This window comes from Corythoichthys intestinalis, chromosome 1, assembly GCF_030265065.1.
Source record: "Corythoichthys intestinalis isolate RoL2023-P3 chromosome 1, ASM3026506v1, whole genome shotgun sequence".
NCBI classification, from domain to species: domain Eukaryota; kingdom Metazoa; phylum Chordata; class Actinopteri; order Syngnathiformes; family Syngnathidae; genus Corythoichthys; species Corythoichthys intestinalis.
The window spans coordinates 15,504,148-15,529,489 of NC_080395.1; the positions used below are offsets into that span (position 1 = coordinate 15,504,148).

Below are 25,342 nucleotides of genomic sequence, written 5' to 3' on the forward strand. Positions count from 1 at the left end.
GAAAACATTAAGAGGGGTTTTAAATTTATAAAATTTCTATAACTTGTACTAACATTTTTCTTTTAAGAACTACAAGTCCCTCTATCCATTGATCGCTTTAACAGAATGTTAATGATGTTAATGCCATCTTGTTGATTTATTGTTATAATAAACAAATACAGTCCTTATGTACCATATGTTGAATGTATATATCCGTCTTGTGTCTTATCTTTCCATTCCAACAATAATTTACAGAAAAATATGGCATTTTTTATAGATGATTTGAATTGCGATTAATTCCGATTAATTACGATTAATTAATTTTTAAGCTGTAAATAACTCGATTAAAAGTTAATCGTTTGACAGCCCTAATAAAGACCAATAGCATGTCATTCTTTTTCATTGCAGCTACTGCTCACAATAAAACATTTGGACAACACGATTCCATTTCTTGTTTTATTTAAAACGATTGGTGCATGTGCAAGCAGGTCAATAAGTCACAATTTATAAAATTATCAGAAAAATATTAATGAAGGCGGAGCATAAATCCAGCCTCCCATGATCATCAAGGTAGGATGCATGTAGTCTCGATATACTGTATGTCAATCAACATAACTGTTGTTGTGAGGCACATCAAGTTCTCTTCCCTCGCCTAACAGTGTTTTCCACCTGTAAATAAACGAACAAAAAACGTGTAACACTTGCATTTATGAAATTAGGGTAAAAAGCCTGTGTATTACTTGTTGTAGATGAGTGTTTGTTTTCCATTTCTTTATTGTTGAATAGCTACAATTAGCAAAGCTAATGATGTCTCAGCTGCGACGAAACGCACAGAATTATAGTCAAATTAAACATAATTGTACCTGTTATTGCTTTTTAGTGGCGCTGTCTTGGTTCCCCATCTGCCTTCATGAACACAAAATTCCCATATTCATGTATAAGGACACAATTAAACTGGATGCTTCGGAGATTTTCAGGTCCCTGATTGTGTTTCCATCCACTGCCATTAAAGCAATAAAATGCAAAGATATTTTGGTTGTGGCAACTCTTAGATATTTCTTCATGTTGTCCTCAGATGTCGTGATGTCAGATGGATGCAGCATTTCCAAATGGTCTTTTTTGAGGTATTTTGACAAGTAATGCCACTCCAGCTCCATTGTTGTTTTGGTTAGAGAATGTGTAAAACAGAAGTCACGAGCAGAAATGCAGAAGAAAAGCGGAAGAACCTCGGAAACTTATGTCTATACAGAATAAACATTTGCCCGGCTTTTACTCGCTGGCATGACTCCCCGCCCCAATGAGTTCGGGTGGAATGGGGGGGCTAAGCCACACTAAGCTACACGGTTGCTAACAGTCATATGCTATTGTTTAGCCACAACCAGATTCATTACCTTATTATTATTCATCCCCCACACACCCGCTGGAAACAGAAATGTTGTTTATTCCATCTGCAAGCGACCAGGAGATCATGATTTTACGACACTGTGCGGGTGTGCGCTGGTCCTCATGGGAAACGCAATCTTCACTAAGGCAAAACACTACCGCATTTGTCCACCAGCGTTGCTGAAATTGACTAAAACTGAAAAGCTACCAAGTGTTGCTTTAAAAGACGTAAAAATTGCTTACCACAGTTGAATTTCCCACCTTTGGTGTGACCTTTTCCCAGAAGTCAATTAAATTAAAAATAGAATTTACAAGCCTATACTAGGAATTAGGGATGCAACTATTGATTATTTTAGTAGTCGATTAATCGATGAACTATTTAGTTCGAATAATTGAGTAAGCGGATAAGGAACATAAAAAATACCTGAGCTGAGCCTCAAACTGTATAAAAAAAAAAAAAAAAAAACAAAATGAGGATCAATGTACATTAAAACAACAATTGGCTAACTTAAATAGCAAAAGTCCGCTAGCTTAAATGCTATATAATGCTAACTTTTTTTTTTTTTTTACAATCCTCTTAACAAATGGTTCAGACACATATTCCAACAAAAAAACGGCTAAATAGACCTATAAACTAAAATACGAATGCATTTAAAAAACTTTAGCACAAACAAAAACTTAGCTTAGGTTGGTCTTAACAGGGAGCAGCTGGATTCAGCTATGTGAAATTAGGCAGACTAGAGGGCAGTGTATCCACCCAAATCAATAAAGCTAAATGCAAACATTTCCAAAACAAACCATTACAACGCCACTCTAATTAAACGAATACTCGAAGCAGCAAAATTTGAATATTTTTTTCCTAATCGAATACTCAATCGATTAATAATTGCACCACTACTAGGAATGTCCCGATCTGATCACGTGATCAGAAATTGGGCTGATCGCGCCATTTTTCAGAGGATTGGAATGGGGTGAAAAGGATCGGGTTTGTAATCAAAAAAATATATTAATGTTCTTCTGCTTCATGCTCGTACAGCACCACAACCGCTCACCCTCCCTCCTGCTAATCAGTGCGGCCAAACTGTCCAGCTTGCGTTTGGTACTTAAAGAGCAGCTGAAGAGCTTTTTGGATTTCGGTGTAATTTTACGAATATAGACTTTATACGAGTTTGTCAGAACAACCAAGTCATTTTTAACATGTAACTGCAAGGATGATTTGCATTTTTTTTTAGGTTTGTTTTGTGCACTCTGTTAATAGTACCTTCCCAAACTCGGAAGTGTGACGTAAATTCCCCAATGCAACAGAAGACTATCCTCAGCGAGCATAGCAGCAACAAAGATATCAGTGATATTTCCACCAAACGTAACCATTAAGGATCGCTCTTTCGTGACGCTAACAATGGTAAAGGCTCCCAGGAAAGATGATCTACAATTAATCCCTACATGTTTGAATCTGAGGCGTCAGATGACGACGATTTATTCTGCACAGCAGACGCTGGTGATGACGCCGGTTGGAAGCTCGACACTCACTCATCAAGAAAGAGTGATAGGCATCTAGCACCGTGATTTCTCTCTGAACCTTTCATTCCCCAGTCATTGTGTGACTTAATTATCAGTAATTGCAAAAAAAAAAAAAGAGTAGTTATATAGATCTAGTAAATATATCAAATTGACATGAATAGACAACCTGTCAGCTGTCTTATGACAGGCAAGCAACAACAACAACAACAAAAAAGGTCGCCATCAAGTAATAAATGTATCAAGTTGTCAGTAAGGGTTTACTTATGTTGTATCCTCCTAGACTAGTCTGTTAGGTCTCCCTGATTGCAGGCTGGAGGGCAAATGGGGGAACGAGGACAGCTGCTACCTATCACAATCAGCTGCCTTCATAAAGACAGCAAATGATGCATTCAGGCCAATTTAAAAGAGTAAAACGCTCATCCGAAAAGCTCTTCAGCTGCCCTTTAATGTCGATTGACAGGTTTGTAGCTTTGATCATGCCAGAGAAGTTTGGTAGTAGGGCTGCAACTAATGATTATTTTTAGGGTTGCTCCGATCATGTTTTTTTGCTCCCGATCTGAACCCTATCGTTTTAGTTTGAGTATCTGCCGATCCTGATATTTCCCGATCCGATTGCTTTTTTTTTGCTCCCAATTCCAATCATTCCCGATCATTTTTCCCGATCATATACATTTTGGCAATGCATTAAGTAAAAAATGAATAAAACTCGGACGAATATATACATTCAAAATACAGTACATAAGTACTGTATTTGTTTATTATGACAATAAATCCTCAAGATGGCATTTACATTATTAACATTCTTTCTGTGAGAGGGATCCACGGATAGAAAGACTTGTAATTCTTAAAGGACAAATGTGACTTTGTATATTGTGACTAAATATTGCCATCTAGTGTATTTGTTGAGCTTTTAGTAAATGATACTGTAGCCATGCCCAAATGCATGATGGGAAGTACAACCATGACTGTACGTAGTGCTACCAATTGATATATCTTCTCTGTGTTGGTAAATAACATAGGGTGTTAAGATAAAGATCAATTACTACCTCGCTTCCCCACATTGCTTCCCACGATATTTCTAATTGTAGGGAGAGGGATTGTAATGCTTTAGCCAATTAAAAAAGGCTCCAAAAGCTGCCAAAATTCACTCTACTTATTTTACGCTGCCTTTTAGCTCTCTATATAGGTAAAACGGCGGCATTTCAGATTAAGCGCAACAATGCGTGAATGGGTCGTGCAGGGCATGCATTAATTGAGTTAAATATTTTGACGTGATACATTTTTTAAAAAATTAATTACCGCCGTTATCGGGATAAATTTGATAACCCTACTTTAAGCCAAAACTAAAGACTCTGGATGAGTGTAACATATTATGTCTGTAACGTTAAATACAATTAGAAAACAATTTAATTAAAAAGTATATATATATATATATATATATATATTTAAAAAAGGTATGTCCGATATATTTTTGCCGATTCAGATACTTGGAAAATGACGTGATCGGACCCAATCAATCGGGATGCCGATCGATCGGGACATCTCTAATTATTTTCCTAATGGCTGGACGATTAAGTATTTGATTAGCCGGATAAATGTCACTTTTTTCAATTACCTTCACAATTTACCTTGAAATTGTTTTAGGTATGTTGTAAGTAACAATGAAGACAAAATGGATGACCATTTCCTTCAAAAATGATATTACAGCTTTCTGACTTAACTGCAGTCTTCAAATGTATCGATTATGAAATTCGTTGGCAACTAATGTAATAATCGATTTAACCGATTAGTTGTTGCAGCCTTATTAATAAGCTAGTTTAGACAGTAAGATGTCTGAAAATTGGCAAAAATGTGAATTGTTTTCCAAAGTAAAGGCAGATTTTTCTTCATGTCCTACTTGGACTTAATGAAAATATAATGAAGAAATCTGATAATATTTATAACTGAGACGTTGGATGTTATAATTTCAAGAAGTTTAAGGTGAACAAGGTCCTAAACGATTAATCGGTTATCAAAATAGTTGTCGATTAATTTGTTAATCGATTCGTTGACGATTTATCGATTAATTTTTGCACTTCCACTTGGTAGCTCTACGATCAAAGACATGAATGTGTCAATCATCGTTAAACTTGCCTAAGTGTTCTGTGGCAACTCATTATGGAAGTTAGAGGCTGTTCTCTGCAGCGTGAGTATTTTATAAAGCATTTAATAAAGACAAGCATGTTTCGACGTTATTCTGGTTTAAAAATAATCCACATTATGAAGGCGGCACAGTGGGACAGTAGCATGTTTGGCATTTTTGTTAAAAAAAAACAAAAACAAAAAACTTTTTTCGGATAAGGATTCGGCAGGGTTTCTCCTTCACATAAAAGATTGTGGCACACCGCCACACCAAAATAAAAGCCGCCACGCCTTGAAAATGAGATTTTTTTTTTTTAAAGGTCATTTCAAACTAGTGGCAGCCTAGTGTGGATGGTTCAGCAGCAACCTATTCATTGTGTATCCTAATGTCCGTTACTAAGCGCGACCCCCTTAAGAAACGATCGGAAAGGGGAGCTGTGATGTAGGGGTAAGCGAGTAGGAAGAATGGGAGAAGGGGCGAGATAGCGGTTGCTTGTCACGGCAGCCCGCTGTTATTTTGTTATTGTTTTTCTTGATTATTGTTGCCATAATAAAGTAGGTAAGCCAATACTGACCCCTTTCCTTCCCCCTATCCGGGGCATTACAGTATTTTGGATCAGACTTTTCGGTGAAAGTGAGCGGTGGACGGCCGTCTTGGACGGAACGGCAAGTTTGAATAATTTTGCGCTGAGAGGTGGAGCCCACAATAGAACCTTGCTCCGTTTTCAGTCAACAAGGTCAACAATGCATCCAATAGCAGAGGGGCAGGCAGGCGTACTTATATCTGTGCTATCAGGCTGTTACCGAGGACGGATATACGTAATCATGGCCGACAAAACCTTGATGAATGCGCTTATTTTCCAAGTTTCGCGATCTCTGGGACACTCGAGAAAGCCTGTTCGGTATAGGCAGATTATCAAAATCAGGTGACTCAGACTCTGATTCGGGCTAAAAAATATGCGATTGGGACATCCGTAACTGGCACCCTTGAATTTATAATCGATAAAATAATATATGTTGAATGACTACTTGTTCAACTTCAGTGAAAATATAACTTCATTTTATACTGGGGACACAAATGGCACTAAGAGTGTGACAATATCTCGATTCAGCGATATATCGCAATATTTTGCAACCCGGTTATCGATTAGCTCCCGCCAAGTATCGATACTTTTATTTAACATATTGGCCATACAATGGCGTATGGATGCTGTAAACTGCTCAATGTTTGTTGAGCAATTCCTTGGCGGTCCTCTAGGGGCGCTCAAGAGTGGCGGTGAAGGTAAAGTGCGCACAAGTCGTCTAGAGAAGAAGAGAGGAAGCTCCAAGTGGGTTGAAAAATTAAAGTTCGTGAGAACGGTGAAGGAAAAAATGAGAAAAACATTGCTACAAATCACACATGGGGACACACTTTAGATTTTACACAAACAAGAAAGGAAGTAAGGTGAACAAGAACTTTGCTGTATGCAAGAATTGTCTAACAAAAATAAGGTTCACTGGCAGCTGGTGACGAAGTGCACACCGGATTTCTTCACTGCTTCGCTTTCATCACTTGAGGTAAGAAAGTTTTGCAATGTAATTGATTTTTGATTTACACGTATTATTTTGACGACATTTGGTGTTGAATGATATAAAATAAACCAGGACCCTAAACTGGATGAAAATGAATATCGAACAAGCCCACATGAATTTACCGATTTATTTGATATTATTTGAGAACCACTTTTTATCTAGTTTACCACACAAACTGTAATTACTGCCATTTTGATACAATAAGCTATAAAAATGGTTTGAATAGCTTCCAAGATATATAAAGTGATGTGCATGATAATTAATGTAGCCTACATATTAAAAATAGGTAATTATTGCATTTTTCATTTCTATACATTCAATTCATATTTTTTTTAATTCACTCAAAAAAAAATCAGGATTTCAACTCAAAAGCTATTAAGTAGCTAATATTTTTTGTTTTATTTTGCTGTTTTTAAGGTGAGGAAGACTGTGACTGACCAAGTCTGACATCTCAAATGCTGAAGCAGATAGTGGAAGTGCTGAAACCAACGCTTTTGGCAACATAGGTCATATACGGCGAAAAGACCCACCAATTTTATCATTGCCCCACTCCAAGCTCAACTGCTGACACCTACAGCACAGTTTTTTTTTTAAAGATTTAAAACTTTAAAGAAATTATGGGTGCCATTCATCATGATCTCTCCAAGAGATATCAGTGGTTGTGGTTTGTTTCCTCTATATGTGCAGGTGCACAATTTGCAGTAGATTTATATTTTACAGCAATGTTGCACAGAAAAGGTGTCACTGTTTAATAAATGACTTAAACAGTATTTTTTTCTATTTTGAAATATTTTTTTCCCCGTAGAATATCATGTATCCAATTTCTGACCAATATATCGATAATCGCTGTATCGTGATATCGTGAGATAATCGTTATTGCGAGCCTTGTATCGCGAATCGTATCATATCGTGAGGTGACCTGAGGTTCCCACTCCTAGATGGCAAGGCAAGGCAAGGCAAGGCAAATTTATTTATATAGCACAATTCAACAAGGCAATTCAAAGTGCCCCCATTTAAAAAAAAAAAAAAAAAATGGACCCAACTTACCATTTCCCGGCGTAGTTTTCCGTCAGAATAGCAATCATTCGCTCTACGGAGCCCAAGATGGCACGATGGATGATAACTGGGCGAGCTTTATCATCACCATCCTTTCTGTGAAAAAGAATAAAGGTCTTAAGTCGCTTCCATACCTTCTAGTTCAAATGAATTGGACGTCTATCGCTTTCAATGGCAGCCAGTAAATTCATGTGGAAGAACTAGACTACCCTGCCAGCAGTAGGGATCCGTCTCCCGTTAAAAAAGTGAAAATATTACAAATGCAACCTGGATTCTTGAGCAACTGAAGCCGTACATCGAGCAAGAATGGGAGTCATTTATTCAGTGAGACTGTAATGAAGCCAATTATTGAATCAGAACGTCAGTCTGTCACTGAAGCGTTAATGGAGCTGATCAATCTTTTATCACAAATTACTCTGTAATTTGCGCTAGACATGTAGACGAGGAGTGTCAAACTCATTTTGGTTCGTGGGCCACATTAATGGCAATTTTATCTCATGTGGGCTGGACAAATTTATGTTTTGCCAAATAATCTTTATCATAGACGGGAGTTGCTGCCCCCGCTAGTCCAAATGGACTTGACATCTAGCGCCGTCAATGGCACTGAAATATGAGCATTTACAACCAGTCCTCCCAGCTCAAGTCAATTGGACGTCTATCATTGTCAGTGGAAGCCAAAGAGTTAATTTTGGGTCACTTCCTTGTAATTTTAGGGTACGTACGGGTCACTTCCTGTACATTTTGGGGTATCTAAGGCTACGTTCATACTACAGGTCTTAATGCACAAATCCGATTTTTTGTCATATCTGTTTTTTTGGCATGCCCGTTCAGACTGCCTTTGTCCATTGAGACCGTTCAAGTATTACACATGCGCACTAATTCGCAGTCCGACACGTGCTGAGCAAGACGACCCGCATGCGCAGAAGCATCAAAACAAATGACACACGTCTTCCGTCATTCCAGGGATATCATATTTTGCTTTTCAAAAGGAGGACACAAATAACAGACATAAATAATCCCCGTTTAGGCTTATATTCAAAGTTTATATGGATCGATAGCATGCACGCGCAGTCCGTGCACGTCACACACACATACGGGCAGTTTGCCCCGACTCTCGGCCGTGTAGGCAATGTTGAAATATTGCTCACTTGGAGCAGAGAGAAAACTGAGTATTCTCAGGCTTATCCTCAACCCATTTTTATTTTTTATGACTGTTGTCAAGCCCAGCCCTTCCCCAAAAGCCGTGTTCACTGCAAGCTAGGCGCTAATAACGCACAGCGGCACCGCTACGGTAAGCGTCTCTCTCGCTATTTGATGACTTAATTGCTGCATGAAATCCGATTTGGGAGAGTGGACAGTACAGACTGCCGCAACAGTCTGGAAAATTGTGGCCCAGATCGGATTTGAACCACATACGAAAGTGACCCACATCGGATTTGAAATGGTCCAGTTCTATGCGACTTGTCACGTTCAGACCGTCAAGTTAATGCCTCACTCGAGTCGGAAAAACACGAAAAAATCGGATTCGTGCATTAAGACCTGTAGTATGAACGTAGCCTAAGTGTCACCACCTGCTCATTTCAGGACATTTTCTCTTAATTTTAGGGCATTTCCAGGCCACTTCCTTTTCATTGGTCACTTCCTGTTGATATTGGGGCATTTCCGGGTTAATTCCTTTTGATTTCGGGGCATTTTCAGTCACTTCTTTGTTAATTGAGTGTCAAAATAAAAGCACGTGTTTCTGTATTTACAGTATGAATGAGCTACAACTTGCCTGTCAGGCAGAACAAGCCCCAGAGCTAAATTGGACCGTACGTTTGGTTAACGATGTTTGTGTACACCTTTTTTTCTTACGCGAGTAGATTTAAAGCTAACCCTCGCATTCAGTAAATCAAAGCATAAATGCCTTGACAGTGTTTCGATTACACGTCTTACCCCACAAAGGTCAGGTCGAAGCGGAGGGGAAGCTGAAAGTCCAGTTGAATGGTAGCACACTGGTGGTAACGACCTATGGCGTCCTTGATCTTAATGTCAATCTATAACGGCACATAAGGTGTAAGTGTATAATATCCAGATACATTTTTACCAACTGGTGCGTGAGCTGACCTTGGGTCCGTAGAAAGCGCCATCTCCGGGGTTGAGTTTCCACGGCTCGCCGAACTCAATGAGGCTGTTCTCCAATTGCTGGCAAAAATGAGTCAGCATTACACAATTTAAAAAGTGTCAGAGGAACGCTATGTGAAGACACCATAAACACGTTGATTTTAAGACTTAGGGCCCTTTTTACTAAATTCCCACAAGCGGGTGTTGTGAAAGTGTCATTCTCCGACTTAACTCCAGACATTCTAACCTCGGTTCTCACTGTGAATGTCCTTCTTCGTCCTAATTCCAATCATATTAGCCTCGACCAGTTGGAGCTGCGACTCCAGACTAAGTAACCATATCGTCATGGCACAATCCATCATAACTACAGTAACTGAGGCTGTAGATTTGGGATAAAATATAGTTTGGCGATATATCGCGATACAAAAGATCACGATGCACTTCAAGTTTTTCAAAAAATGTATCGCAATTTACTAACTCAGCAACTTTACCATGAGTAGCTACAAGTAGTGCTGCAACGATTACTAGAAAAAAGCTTCGAAAAGCTTTTGCTGCTTTGAGTATTCATTTATTTAGAGCGGCGTTCCAATGGTTTGTTTTGAAAGTGTTTGCATTTCGTTCTGTTGATTTGGGTGGATACACTGCCCTCTATTATAGGGTGACCAAACGTCCTCTTTTGCCCGCACAAGTCCTACTTTCACGTAGTATCCTCGTCGTCCGGGCGGGTTTTATAAATTCATAAAAATGTCCGGTTTTTATGATTTTTCACGGGACCAATTTGAAGAGAATCCCTCCGGGGCTGGGTGGCAGCGCCTGCCTGCGATGACGTGGCTCCTTGTAGTAGGGAGGGAAGGAGTAGTTCTTCTTGTTTTTGTTGGCAGTTTACCCCTATCATGAGGCATTACCACCATCTACTGAGTTGACGATTTGGCCACAACGCCTGCCCAGCTGTTAAGTTTTTTACGATAAATACGTATATAATGGCAACTGTTGACTTCTGTCGGAGCTTTGACTGTAAAATCCAGTTTGGTGTCGCATCGTTGCGCTGCCGATGATTGTAAACTTTTATCGCAAAGTTTTGCCTTAGCTAGCTATCAGTAAGCTAAACCACGCTAGGCATTATGGGAAACATAGTTTTGAAATTCTACGTTTGGAAACATGATGGTTGAATAGTTTGTCAGTTTATTTCAGTTATTGTTTGTGTGCAATCTAGAACATTGAATGAGAATATCAATTGAATGGGCATAACAATTCGTCAAGGACAATTGTCGTGATAGTAATTTATAAAAATGTTTAGTTGGCACATAGCCTACTGTGTGTATGTGTATTGACTGGACTACATTTCCATGGGTCTGCATTATATATTTATATATATATATATATTTTTTTTCCAAACTGCATTTTTCCATCCAGAGTGAGGGGGCACACTTTAAATATATTAAAGTGATATAGGCATCTTTGAGTGAACTTCGAGTAAAATTCAACTATCTTGAGGCCGGGCTGAGTGTCCACTTTTTTGGAAATCAAAATATGGTCACCCTACTCTATTAGCGACAGTGAGTATGATATCTCATTTAACATAGCTGAATCCAGCTGCTCACTATTAAGACCAACATAGTTTTTGTTTGAGCTAATATGTTTTTTTTTGTTTTTTTTTTAACAAATTCCTAATTTATTTTGTAGGTATATTTAGATGTTTTTTGCGGGAATATGTGTTTGAACGATTTGTTAAGAGCACGGTAAAAAAAAGTTAGCATTTAATAGCATTTATGCTAGTGGATGTTTGCTATGGAAATTAGCCATTTGCTCATTTGTTGTACTTAGATGCTCATTTATAATAATTTTGTAATACCGTTTGAGGCTAAACTGTGGTATTTTATATGTACTTTTAAACAAAAGTGCAATTCTGCATAGTTTGAAAGAACACAGGAATTTTATTCAAACTAACTGGTTGATAGATTGATTACTAATATAATCGATAGCTGCAGCCCTAGCTACACGCAAGCAAGGCAGATCAATTCCTGCTTATAATGTCTGAGAAGAAGAACTGGCCTTCTTGAACATGGACAAGCAACACGTCATTAAATCAAAGGTTATTCAGACCCACGGTTTCTAAACAAAACTAAAATGATCACATAACAACAAACTAAATAGCATAACTAGCAATTAATGAAACAACTGGAACAGTAACTGAAGAAATAATTAGCACAGAACATGAAGTTTCAATGTTATTTAATATGTGTAGCGCTGCAATGCATGCTGGGAGGTATAGGGCATGTTGATCCTGTCATGCTCTTTTCATCGTTTGCCTCTGTTTCAGGTCGTTCATGATGGAAGAGGTTAAATTGGAAGAACAAATGTAAAAGGGGGGGGGGGGTGTTGTCCGGTGTGTGTGTGTTGGTGGGGGAGGGCGGGGGGGGGGGGCACATAGATATTTTAAAACACTATATTACACGTCATTACAGCTCCGCGGATCATCTTATCATTCTGTTTGACCCTCGCCCACTTTACGCCCACAAACTGGGCCCCTTAGAGGCCTGGGCCTGGGTGCGGGCACACCCCCAGCCACCCCCCCGTTCCACCCCTGAGTTAGCTGCCTGTTTGTCAACAAAGCTTCAATAATACATTCAAAGACAACTTTTGTTTTCACCGGACAATGCTTTGTAAATGAAAATTGCCAAAATAATGGTGGTTTTAAGGAATCACATCATGTGACTAAATGGACCAATTACAAGACTAGATCTCTGCGGCATTTTGCGCGTAGCGGAGGTGGGTAAAAAAAAAAAAAAAAAGTTCAAAATAATATTACTAAAGTAAAAGTCGTCATCCTAAAACTTTTCAGAAGTACAAGTAAAAAAACATTCGGTGAAAAAAATACTCAATATGTACCAGCTTACAATAGCCACGTTTACATGCTGACTTTTATTCATACCGATTCAAATCATTCCGAATGGAAATTTCTCATCAGCTGTTTACATGTCACTTCATCTATTCCGATCCAGCGTTTACATGTGACTGCCTTTATTCCGAAAGGACGTTTGACAACTGCCGTCTGACATGCGCAGATTAATCAAAACAAAGCGTCACGTTGCAAAACATGGAGATCGATCGTCAGATCAGCTGGTGTTTTAACTTTCCGAGTGGAAACAAAACTTCAGAATGATACGCCGTTCATTTAAAAAGTTGTGTGGGTGCGCTGTGCGTGTGCTTGGAAGCCATGTTGCAAGTGACGTTACTTACGTCACCGACTGACGTCACCACGTCAGTACGGAGCATGCGCAGAAAGAATGCAACCAGACACCATTCCGCTTCCCTGTTTACATGATATAATTTTACTTCTAATCGGTTTGGGAAAAGGAATATTCCACCCCTGTGAATCGGAATGAAATTCCATTCGGTTTGGGCCTGTTCATTCTGAATGAGGTGTTTATATGGAACACATTTATTCGGTTTGAACAAATATTCCGATTGTAATTGGAATATTTGGCTCCATGTAAACGTGGCAACTGTTGTCTTTTTAAAAAAATAAATAAAAAAAAAAAAAAACAATTGTATATTTTTTTTCCTCAGCGCAACATCGTCTATATGAATGCTTATTATCATTGGTACTATAACGTATTACATGGCCATATTACACCCCCACACCCCCCAAAAAAATTTTTCCAACTAGCAAAATCTACAGAAACGAAACATCATTCGTCCAGAGAGCATTCGTGGCCTCTGGTGGAGAAAACATTCAATTAAAACAAACATATCTCCGGTTCAAACATAAACTCAAGTATAATGCAACTCCATACTGTAAATGTAACACGTTACTACCCACATCTGGCGTGTAGTGACAATTTGTGCTGTGTGTGTTCAAAGTGTTGCAAAGAGGCTTTAAGTAAATATCAGGTACTTTTGTCACATAGAAAAGTGCACTCTAGAGCTGTGAAGCACCAACGGAATAAAAGTGATGGCACTCCATTGAGTGCTATCGTAAATGAGTGGAACTATAACGTGACAATGGTTGACAACAACATCATTAAGCAATGGCGATGAGTCAGATTTCTAATACAACAAATTACATTGCAGGGTGCCCCCTCCTTCACAGAGCATAGAATCAAAGTTAACCATACCCTTTTCACCCACAGTAAATAAAGTAAAAGTACAATGTCAATATTTTGTCTCGGGATTATGTAATTGCTTATGTTGTATGTGGGACGCTTACTAACCCGAATGAGAACTCTGTACACATCTGTATTGTACGAAATGTTCCATACTAGGGGTCGGCAACCTGCAGCTTTCTGACCCTGTTCAGTTGTTTTTTTAAAGTGCCTGTGACACGAAAAAGCATGTTTATTTCATAATACACGCAGAATCTTATGCTCCTGAATGATATGGACCACTTGGATGTGTGAAGAAGCGATGGATATATTTATTCAATTTTTTTAAACCCGCGCTACGAAAATGACAGCTTCCGGCTTCGGTCTTGGCGCTGTGACGTGTACGGGAGAAGGAGTTCTCTTCACTATACAGCCGTACTGTTGTATGAGAAGGACTAAGGATTCAGCTGATTTTGCGGATTAATTTGTTTATTTTTCGCATCGTGCCAGCCAAACGGCTGCAGAAAAATCTTGCTGTAGGAGGGAGAGGCGTGTGCGCCTTTTTGGGGTTTCAAAAGGTTCCCATTCTCCGGTGGATATTGGCCATTACAAGCCCTACTACTGTGGGACCACTGGACTTACGAGAAAGTGAGTAAACATCGTGTTTTGTATTATGTTTAATACTGGGATCATTTTAATATGTAGGTGGCTTGCATTTTTTGGCTGACATGCTCCTTGTCCCTTCGGCCGACGACCGGCGGCTTGTCGCACATCCCTGTCGCACATCCCCCCGACGGAAGAGCACTACTAGTATACTCGACTTATTCCCCTCTTCAAGTGCCCGGTGTTCTGTCAAATTTTCCGACCGATCAGAAATTGCAACTTTGTGTTAAAAATAGCCGCGAATACAGCGATTACAAAGTAAACACTACAGACTTTCTTTAATTAAATAAAGGACTACTTACGTTTGATCATGGACGAGCATGTAAAAAGCTCTCCTCATACACATATTGTCATGTTAGCTGCATAACAACTGCAGCCGCCCTCCTATGAGTCTCTTGCTGTTTACGATTTCGCCGTGTTGTAAAGCATTATTTTGCCATATTCGTGTTAACCATTTGGCAGCTACGCGCTCCTCCTACATTGGCCGGTTTGTCCGGCGGTCATTGTCCAGCCGCTTCCCAGCAAACGAGCCCTCTGCCCTCAGCAGGGGAATGACGAGCTCAAACTTGTTCGCCGCCGGGCGGGTTCCTGATCGGCGAAGACAATCGACAACCCAGTCGTCATGTGAAATGATCCGGGCTATTTATGTGTGATTTTCCGCTTCGAAGACTTTGAAACACCACTCGGTTAGGCTTAGCATGTCGGCTAGCTGTCACGCCTCTTGGTTTGTTTACATTCTCCTAAGCCGGGGAAGGGAAATGACATAAGACTTAGTTGGCATAAAATATTGTTCGGGAGGTGCGACCGTAAAGGTGAAGTCGACAGTTTTGATCATTATGGAATAATTTTGCCATGTCGTCCTGAATAAATGCATTTTTATTATTTCATATTCCATTTAGCACAAGACTGTCATTTGTCATGACCATGCCATTCATTTAGCTATTGGGGAAAAACACTTGGATAAAAAGAATATCCTGTAAAAATATTGGAGTAGAGCGACTGAAACAATGACATTTTGCGTCTCTCTTTTTCGTGTTTTCCTCGTTCTGGATAATTCCCCCTCAATGGGCTGAATAAACCGATGAGCCCATTCGCCTGCTGACGTTATCCATCTGTTGGGGACGCTAGAGCCCTATAATGGTAGGCGTGGCTAACCGGCAGAATAAAAGACTAATCTCTTGTCATCTGAACTTTGCTAAATTGTTGTATATAGTCGAATCGTCTCAAAATATGATTCTAATTCACATAATAATGCTATTTAAGACTTTTTTTCTCCTGTCGTACACACTTTAAATAAATGAACCTTTGATTATTTTATTCTGGTGCTTGTGAGATTTAACAAAGACAATTAACTTCCCTTTAGTAGGCAGATCAAATGAGGCTCATTGTGTGTTTGTTAACAGAACACTCACGAATGTATGTTAAGTCACAGTCGTCACACGGATGGTGTACCCACAAGACGATATACAAGAAAGCCTGCCCGTCTCATCAGACCATTGGATATGGTTCCAGTAATCCATGTGCTTTGTTGACATGTCGTCAGCAAACTGTTTGCGGGCTTTCTTGTGTAACGTCTTCAGAAGAGGCTTCCTCCTGGGGTAACAGCCATGCACACCAATTTGATGTAGAGTGCGTCGTATGGTCTGAGCACTAACAGGCTGACCCCCCGCCTCTTCAATCTCTGCAGCAATGCTGACAGCACTCCTGTAATGAGTCACGTGACATTTTAGAGGGGAAATGACAAGCAGTACTCAATTTGGAAATTTAGGAATGTACGTTTTTTCAAAGGGATATTAGATATTAATGACTATATTTTGAGTTATTTTGAGGGGAAAATAAATCAATTCTATTATATAAGCTGCTGCACACACACTACTTTTCATTGTGTCAAAGTGTCATTTTGTCAGTGTTGTCCCATGAAAAGATATACTTAAATATCTCCAGAAATGCGAGGGTGTACTCACTTTTGTGATAGAGTGTAAGTTAGGGTGACCAAACATCCTCTTTTGCCCGGACAAGTCCTCTTATTACGTGCTCTCCGGAGCGTCCGGCCGGGTTTCATAAATTCATGAAAATGTCCGGTTTTTATGATTTTTCACGGGACCAATTTGAAGAGAATCCCTCCGGCCGCTAGGAGGCAGCGCCTGCCTGCGTTGACATGGCTCCGACTATTCGGGGCGGGAGAAGGAGTAGATCTTTTTGTTTTTTTGTTGGCAGTCTACCCTTTGTTTCATGGGGAATTACCACCATCTAATGACGGTTGACAGTTTGGCGAGAGATCGGACTACAGTAAGGACTTTTAAGACGTGGCTCCATACACCTTTCCGTAAGTTACTCTCCTGTTAATGTCGATCACGTGTCTTCTGTTCAGGGGTCGCGTTAACCGGATATTTTCCGTCGTTGACCGGTTTTTTAAAACGGTAACGGAAAAAACTGAAATCCGTCCGTCATTTTGACAGGTTGCAATTCACACCCCAGACCACAGGGTGGCGAGTCAGCATATTAGCTATTGTCTCTCTTAATGCATGACGTCGTTGGCTCTTCTGTCAGAATATTGTAGCGTCACCGGGGTCTGGCGGCGGCACCGTGATTGACACATCAACGCGAGGTTGTTATTGGTGCACCCGGTGTGCCAGTGCGTCATCCAATCACCCAATCACATGACGTCACAACTCCGCCCCCCTGACCGGAGCCGCCATATTGTGTGTCAGCTCGTCATATTTACACATTACCGCTACGTACATGCCTCCTATTACGCCGTGTTTTTCTGCTCGTTAATATTAATAATCAAAATGGTGAAGATGAGAGCGAGATGGACTGCTGTAATTCGACAAGAAGTCTGGGCACCAAACGATCACCACAGATTATATAGTAGTCTTTTTATATCTGGTAAGATGCATTTAATATATATTTAGAAGATTTTGGGCTGACAACCACAATTAAGATCATTGTGTGACGTTGGTGATTGGGGTCTATATCGTTGCCTCTTTTTCTCTGGGGGCGGAGTTGTTGGTAAGCAGAGTAAAAAGGGAGAAAAATACCACGACTTCCGTGTTTAATTTTTCGCCGCCAAGCAAGTGTTACAATATTAATTAAAAATGAATGAAAACTAAATACAGTGGTACCTCTACATACGATCACTTCGACACACGATCTTTTCGACATCCGACGTAAAATTTGAGCCGCCATTTGTTTCTACATCCGACGAGTTGCTCGAAATACAACGACATGACAGCACTGCAAACGAACGCACGGTGGATTTTCTTGTGTGAGAAATCAACACAGTTTTCAAAAAAAGTTGATAAAGTTGGAGAAACAAGGAAAAAAGTGATGCTTACCTTTGAAATGAAGATGCAAGTTATAGAAAAATATGAGCTTGGGGTGCGCGTCCCTGAACTGGCTCAACAATACAGCTCCATTGTCCTCTTCCGACCACCGTTCGCCACTATTTATAAGTTAAGGTGACAATTATTATTGTGGTAACATTGCCAAGGAAATCGCCAGCTTCGTCACGTTTTTATCATTTATTTAAGAACTTATCCAACACAAAACGCCCATTGTCTTAAGCAGTTGACTGCTCTCAAGAAAACGAAAGTATTATCTCTACCGCACCGACCTATCTCACTGAGACGTCAGCATTCGCGGTGCGTTCAGGGACAGTAAAAAGTGTCCGCCATATTAGAATCCGATTCGTTACATTATTTACAGGAATAATTATTAATTCTTCTTATTATTATTATATTATTCTGAATTATTTATTTATAACTTATTTGTTTTTCTATGTTTAATTGCCATTTGTAACAGTGCCAGCAGTATTTATTAAGAATTTAGTGTATGTTTTTAGGCTTTGGAACGAATTAATGGAATTATAATGTATTCCTATGGGAAAATCCTGCTCGACATACGACCAGTTCGACTTACAAACAAGGTCCTGGAACGAATTAAATTCGTATGTAGAGGTACCACTGTACTATTGAATATGTCATCATTATCATTTAAAAAATTTAAGTGACGGGTAAAAATAGACTATGACCGGATTTTTATGACCCTGTCAGTCAAAATGACAGACAACGAAAATGTCTAGCGCAACCTCTGCTTCTGTTGTATATTGTGTTATATGTGTACACAGAGATGCAGTATATTGTATTAAGTCTTGTATTAATTGTTCTGCGTTCGTGTATTTGGTTGAATGTTAGTATTATATTTTAAGTAAGAGCACCTGCCCAGTTAAGAGTTTTTTACGATAAATTTGTATATAATGGCAACTGTTAACTTTTGTCAGAGATTTGTACTGGCGTAATCTGTAAAATCCTGTTTGGTGTGGCATCGTTGTACTGCCGATGATTGTAAACTTCTATAGCAAATTTTTTGATTTTGTCTCGGGTCCCAGTACTCGCTAATAGGGTGGCTATCAGTGCAGCATTATGGGCAATGTAGTTTTGAACTGCTGCGTTTGGAAACAGGCTGGTTGAATACCTTGTCAGTTTATTTCGGTTATTGTTTGTGTACAATCTAGAACATTTAATCAGAATAAAAATTGAGTGGGAATGACAATTTGTCAACAACAATTGTCGTGATAGTAATATAAAATAATGTTGAGTTGGCACATAGCCTACTGTCTGTGTGTATTGACTGGACTACATTTCCATGGGTCTGCATTATATTCATTTTTTTTAAGCATTATTCATCTTTTTTTAAGGTTTGATTATTTTTTTAGGAAGAATAAAGCCTGTTGAGTAACCATTTAAGTAAAAAAATATTTCCATATAGTGTAGAATACATACTATACGGCAATAGGCTTTTCTTTTTTTAATAAAACTGAATTTTTCTATCCAGACGGAGGAGGCACACTTTAAATATATTAAAGTGATATAGGCATCTTTGAGTGAACTTTGAGTAAAATTCAAGTATCTCGAGCCCGGGCCGAGTGTCCTCTTTTTTGGAAATCAAAATATGGTCACCCTACTGTAAGTGTTAAAGGTTGCCGACTAAAACATTCTTAATAGTAATAGACCTTACTCACCTACGTCACAAAATGACGTGTCGCTGTATCCGGCCACCATATTGTCCGTATTTTTTAGACCTATTCTCATTGTTTTCAATTAGTCGTGCAAGTTATAGAGCAATTCATGGAAGCCCCGGTGTTATCTGACGCCGTAAACTCATTGGATGCGTTGCATAAAAGGCGTTATGTGGAAAGGCTTCAGTTTATCCATTCGCCAGATCCATATTTGATGCCTAAATCGATGTTTTTCGACCCGCTGTCTTCGCCTGACCCTGATATTTACAACTATCTTGACCACATAAAATCAGCCTATTCTCACGAAAGTTTGAAAAACTTTAAGCGCTTGGAGGCTTATAAATGCTACGTTGCTGGTTGGGTGAAACAGGTCCTCGTACACGAAAATTCGGCAGGAATCTTGTGCTCGGAAGGTGACTTACGAAATTTTCAATTCAATATCTTTTGTTCTTGCTAACATCCACTGTCAAGTCTAATGTATTTCATGTCATTCGTCAATGGAGCTAGGGCTTTTAATGTTTATATGATTTAGCGATAGCACTCTCACTACATACATATATAATATGTAATAAATATGAAGTGCGATAGCACTACTCCAGATTGTCCCTAGTTGAATTTATTTTTTAGCTTTTGACCTCAATAGTGAAATTGTAAATTAATTGTATGACAACTGTCTTATTATCCCCTTATAATTATATATTTTCAGGTAGTTCATTCACAACGTCTGAGTGTATGTTGTCGGCGATTAGCCTAGCAATGATCTTAATTGTGGTTGTCAGCCCAAAACCCTCTAAATATATATTAAATGCATCTTACCAGATATAAAATGACTACTACATAATCTGTGGTAGTCGTTTGGAGCCCAGTTTTCTCGTCGAATTGCAGCAGTCAATCTCGCTCTCCTCTCCGGGTCTCTCGGAATACGGTAAAACTTCAAGTCTCTCCGTCTATCTTCTCTGTTTTTGCAACCGACCGCCACACACGACTTCACCATTTTGATTATTAATGTTAACGAGCAGAAAAACACGCCATAATAGGAGGAATTTACGAAGCTCTAATGCATTAACATGACGAGTATACGGACAACATGGCGCGGGGGCGTGGCTGTGACGTCACGTGAGTAGGGTCTATACATGGTACCTTCTCAGCTTGGTTCCACACAGCAATGTCACCCAGGTACTTCTCAGGTCGAGTGGAGAGATGAAGCTGGAAGGAGAAACCGAACACACTGTACACACAGCGCAGGAAATCCAAGCAGCCCTTCATCTCAGTCTCGATCTGAGGGGAAAACATTGGAAATCAATCCAATTCAGTCAGACTGTGACATTTTGTACCAACTGATTAATATAGAAGCTGAGTGATAAAAGTTCTATGAAATAATACAACTTTTTTCAAATGATAGCAGCCCCTATTTTGGACTCAAATCTATTGAAAAAAAAGTGATAAAAAAGGCTTAATCATGAAATTAGATCCTACTGTACAGCCAGAATGAGCTGCAGATGCTAGCATGCTATCCATAAGCTTTCTATGCTCTTGTTGCCATTTTGTCAACATGTACTAGCTAGCACATCACTAGAAGGCTAGCCATGATCATCAGTTCTGGTTGCTAGTAAGTTCAAACAACTTTTTTTTGTCCCCCGTCAGTGTACCTGATCCATGGTACAAAAAATATGAGCATCATCCTGCTGGAAACGTCGCACTCTGGTCAACCCAGTGAGCGTTCCAGACAGCTCGTTACGGTGGAGGACCCCGAAGTCAGCCAACCTGAGGGGTAGTTCCCTCCACGAGCGAGGCCGGTGGCCAAACATCAAACTGGGGCGCGAGAACAAAGCAGAGAAAACAAATTAATCAAAAACGAAACCAAGAAAACCAAGTCGTCCCTCTTACCAGTGCCCGGGGCAGTTCATGGGTTTCAATGCGAAGGTCTCCTCTTCCACAGGGAACGAGAACATGTTTTCACTGTAGTGCTGCCAGTGGCCAGATGTCTCCCACAGCTTGCTGTTATAGATGTTGGGAGATGCCACTTCTTGGAAGCCTCTTCTCCAATACTCTTCCTTTAGGAGAAACACAGAAATATCATAGACTGACTGACTAGAAACTGCAATTTCTTGGGAAATAGCGATGGTAGCTTTGCTGTGATGGTGAATACAGCCATTGGAAATCAATAGGAAATTTTGGCCATTTGAAATGAGTAGGAAAGATTTTAGGAAATATTGGCAGAACTGTACGCTTTTTGGCAAAATCTGTGTACAGCTTTTGTGTCCCCTAGCTTACTGATTTTTTTTGATGAGTAAATTATGTGAATTGTACAAAAACTAAAAGTACCGTTTGGAAACTTCACCCCCCCCCCCCAAAAAAAACCTGCATTTTTTGGCAAACTAACTTTTCAACAAGATTTTCTTTCAAAACGGCTGACTATTCTTTTGCGTGAAAATAAGAATAACGACTTTATGAAAATGGGTTTCCAACACCCCTTGCCAACATCTACTGATGACATGTGCCTTGCAGGGGAAGTGATAAAAATGGTGGAAATGACGCACTCTCACACTGCGACAGACCGAAGCCTTGTGAGAATGATGACAGGAACGCCAGACCTTCTTGGCCTCATCTGGTGTCCTCATTTGGGCTGTGAAAGTTGTTAAGGAGAAGAAATATGGCAGGGACATGTTCTACTGACTGATGTGATTGGAAGTTTTGCAAGTCAGAAAGCCATTTCGCAATTGGGTACACTTGGAAAAAAAAAAAAAAAGCTTCGCAAAAAGTAGTGCTAACTTAAAATATTAAGTCAGCACAACTCATTCAATTTCTCGTCATTAACTTGTTATTTAGAGTATCGGTAACTCATCATTTAACACCACTTTGATAAAATGAGTTGTGCTAACTTGAATTTACCATCATGCTTCAGGCAAAACCTACTTTTCAGAAAAACAAATCCAGAAATCGCAGTTTATGATTTTTTTCCCACAATTTATTTGTATTCTACTGCTACAAATAAGTATTTGAACACCTGTCTATTAGCTAGACTTGATAGCCTGAAGGACCTGTAAGTCGCATTTAAAAAGTCCAATGAATAAGTGGAGTGGAGGTGTGTCTGACTTTTTGACCGGTTTGAGGCAGTTAGCGGCATATAAACACCTGTCCACCCCGTACAATCAGCAAGACTCTTATTCCTAAGATGGTCAAGACCAGACATGTCCAAAGTCCGGCCCGGGGGCCAAATGCGGCTCGTGGTCAAATTTCATCCGGCCCCCAGCCTCTGTCATAAAATCAATAACGTCCAGCCCGCACACAGACTTAATAAATTGAATGAAGTGGCTTATACACGAAATGTTGCTCCTCATTTAGCACTTTAACCATTTATTGCCAAATGTATCACATTTGATACACCTAAAATTTCATGATTTTGAGACTAATTTCGAATTTTGACATTTCTTTTTAAAAAAAAAAAAAATGGATGCAAGTCAACACATGCATCTGCAGGTTCCATGAGAAAAAAAACATGATTTAGCATGGGTTATAGATATTAGAGTGCTTATTACACATATTCATTTTGACTTTTCTTTTTACAAATTTGAAAAAAATGTTTCATTAGGACCTTATTTTTCAAATTTAGGGATTCTCTGATAATTGCTTCATGTTGCAGGTATTTAAGTGCTAAGCGACATTACCCCGTTTGACCCATTACTTCCATTTTCCTAAATTGGTCACACACAATCAACAAACAAAAAAAAGAAAGTTGACTGTGACGGCCGACGCTTCAAAAGATAGGTGGAAATTGGACTATTTCTTCACTAAAATAAGCAAAACCTGTGTCTGCCTCATTTGCAAAGAGACAGTCGCTGTTTTTAAAGATTTCAATGTGAAGCGATATTACCAAACAAGACACGCTGACATGTATAACAAGATTACAGGGAAGATACGCAGCGAGAAATTGAACCAACTTCAAACTAGTTTAATTTCACAGCAGCAGTATTTCACAAGAGCCCGAGAGTCGAAAGAGAACGCCACAAAGGCTAGTTGTGAGATTGTTGAAATTATTAATTGACTAACCCCATTAAAAAAATAATAATAAAGCAAATGTGACACACTGAATGGCTTGCTAAAATTTGCTTAAATATATTGTTCTACGTAAAGGACGTCAGCCAAGGTCGGCCCCCCACATTTTTACCACACCAAATATGGCCCCCTTTGCAAAAAGTTTGGACACCCCTGGTCAAGACCAAAGAGCTGTCCTAAGCAGTGTTGGGCACGTTACTTTAAAAAAGTAATTAGTTATAGTTACTCACTCCTTCTTCCAAAAACTGAGTAACTGAATTACTCTATAATAAAAGTAACTAGTTACCAGGGAAAGTAACTATTTCCGTTACTTTTAATAAGAAGTTGTTGTATGTCAAAGAATTTGAAATTTTCTGAGCAGTATTTGAGTCAGTTGAATAGAGAAGAACAGACAGGTAGTTGTGTTATAGAACCTTGTAATATTTATTGCACCTCACCAGCAACAGATTTATTCTACACTTGAAGCGCAACAAAAATAAACAGATTTGAATTGCTTACCACAGATGTCAACAAAAGCTTTGCCCCGGGACATAAATTACACTTTACATGCACGTTCTTTCCGTTAATTTCGACCAACTTGAAATAGTGTTTATATCTCCACCTCGTAAAGGACAAATTTTCCTCTGAATGCTCTGCCATCATATCCCTCTGCATCTGTTTTGAGTTGTGTGTTTGCCGCACGCGCTGTTCCGGTTTGTGTGTGAAAACACCGGCTCTGAAGTACGTGCGCTATTAGGCTCGAGCATTTACGCCACAGAATGGGGGATCACGTGAGATTTGACAACAACGCAGCCATATTGGAAGCAGGACTGGCTCACGGGACATTAAACTTTAACTTGCGAGTTCGATAAAGAGAAACTCGTTACTAAGGCGAAGAACAGATATGTGATCAAACTTAAGGATGTGAACAATGTTGACCCTTACGAGCAAGCCGAAGACAAATGGAGTAAAGATGTCGACGGGCTTCCACAATTACGCGAAATGGACATTCTGCTTTATTTATTGTTTGGTGTTTGTTACTACGGTAAACTCAACAGCGATTCCGAAGTTACAAATCGCTACAAAGCTACGAACATTTTTGTTGCGGGTGGGTGCAGAACCTGCACATTATGACCGTATCAAACGGCAACTCCATCTTTCTTGCAAAGGTAGGCTATGTGTGCTTACTAATTTCATTGCCATGAACCTGAACGCACCCCAAGTCTTGGATGACAAATAAACAGAGCAGAGTAGACTCGCTACGTAAGTAAGTAACTAACTCACCGCTTTTGACCGTCAGTAACGGTAACGGCGTTGTAACGGTGGAAAAAAATAATTAGATAACCCCGTTACTGAAAAAATAACGCCGTTATGTAACAGCGTTATTCATAACGGCGTTATTTCCAACACTGTTGGTAATACACGAAGATGTAATGGTTTAATCATGCATCGCACGAAGGCTTCCCCTGCTTAAACCAGCATATGTCCAGGCCCATTTTAAGTTTGCCGATGACCATTTGGATGATCCAGAGAAGTCATGGGAGAAAGTCATGTGCTCACATGAGATCAAAATGGAACAGTTTGGTCTTAATTCCACTGTTAGTGTTTGGAGGAAGTAGAATGATGGGTACACCATCCCTACTGTGAAGCATGGGGGGTGGTAGCATCATGCTTTGGGGGTGTTTTTCTGCATTTGGGTGGCTGCACTATAGTAAGGAGAGGATGATCAGGGCCATGTATTGTGAGATTTTGGGGAATAACCTCTTCCTTCAGTTAGAGCATTGAAAATGGGTCACGACTGGGT

General features: G+C 39.6%; 1 protein-coding gene across 1 annotated transcript in view; it reads right to left on the reverse strand.

Annotated features, from left to right (window-relative positions):
- The window catches only part of tars3 (threonyl-tRNA synthetase 3), a 75,217-nt gene that overhangs the window by 18,528 nt on the left and 31,347 nt on the right, over positions 1 to 25,342 (reverse strand). The window contains exons 11-16 of the mRNA XM_057834327.1: positions 21,391 to 21,557; positions 21,153 to 21,315; positions 20,644 to 20,781; positions 9,739 to 9,816; positions 9,568 to 9,668; positions 7,624 to 7,728 (exon numbers count right to left, since the gene is read on the reverse strand). Of these exons, the coding sequence (XP_057690310.1) occupies positions 7,624 to 7,728; positions 9,568 to 9,668; positions 9,739 to 9,816; positions 20,644 to 20,781; positions 21,153 to 21,315; positions 21,391 to 21,557 (752 nt within the window). The remainder of the gene's footprint in view (positions 1 to 7,623; positions 7,729 to 9,567; positions 9,669 to 9,738; positions 9,817 to 20,643; positions 20,782 to 21,152; positions 21,316 to 21,390; positions 21,558 to 25,342) is intronic.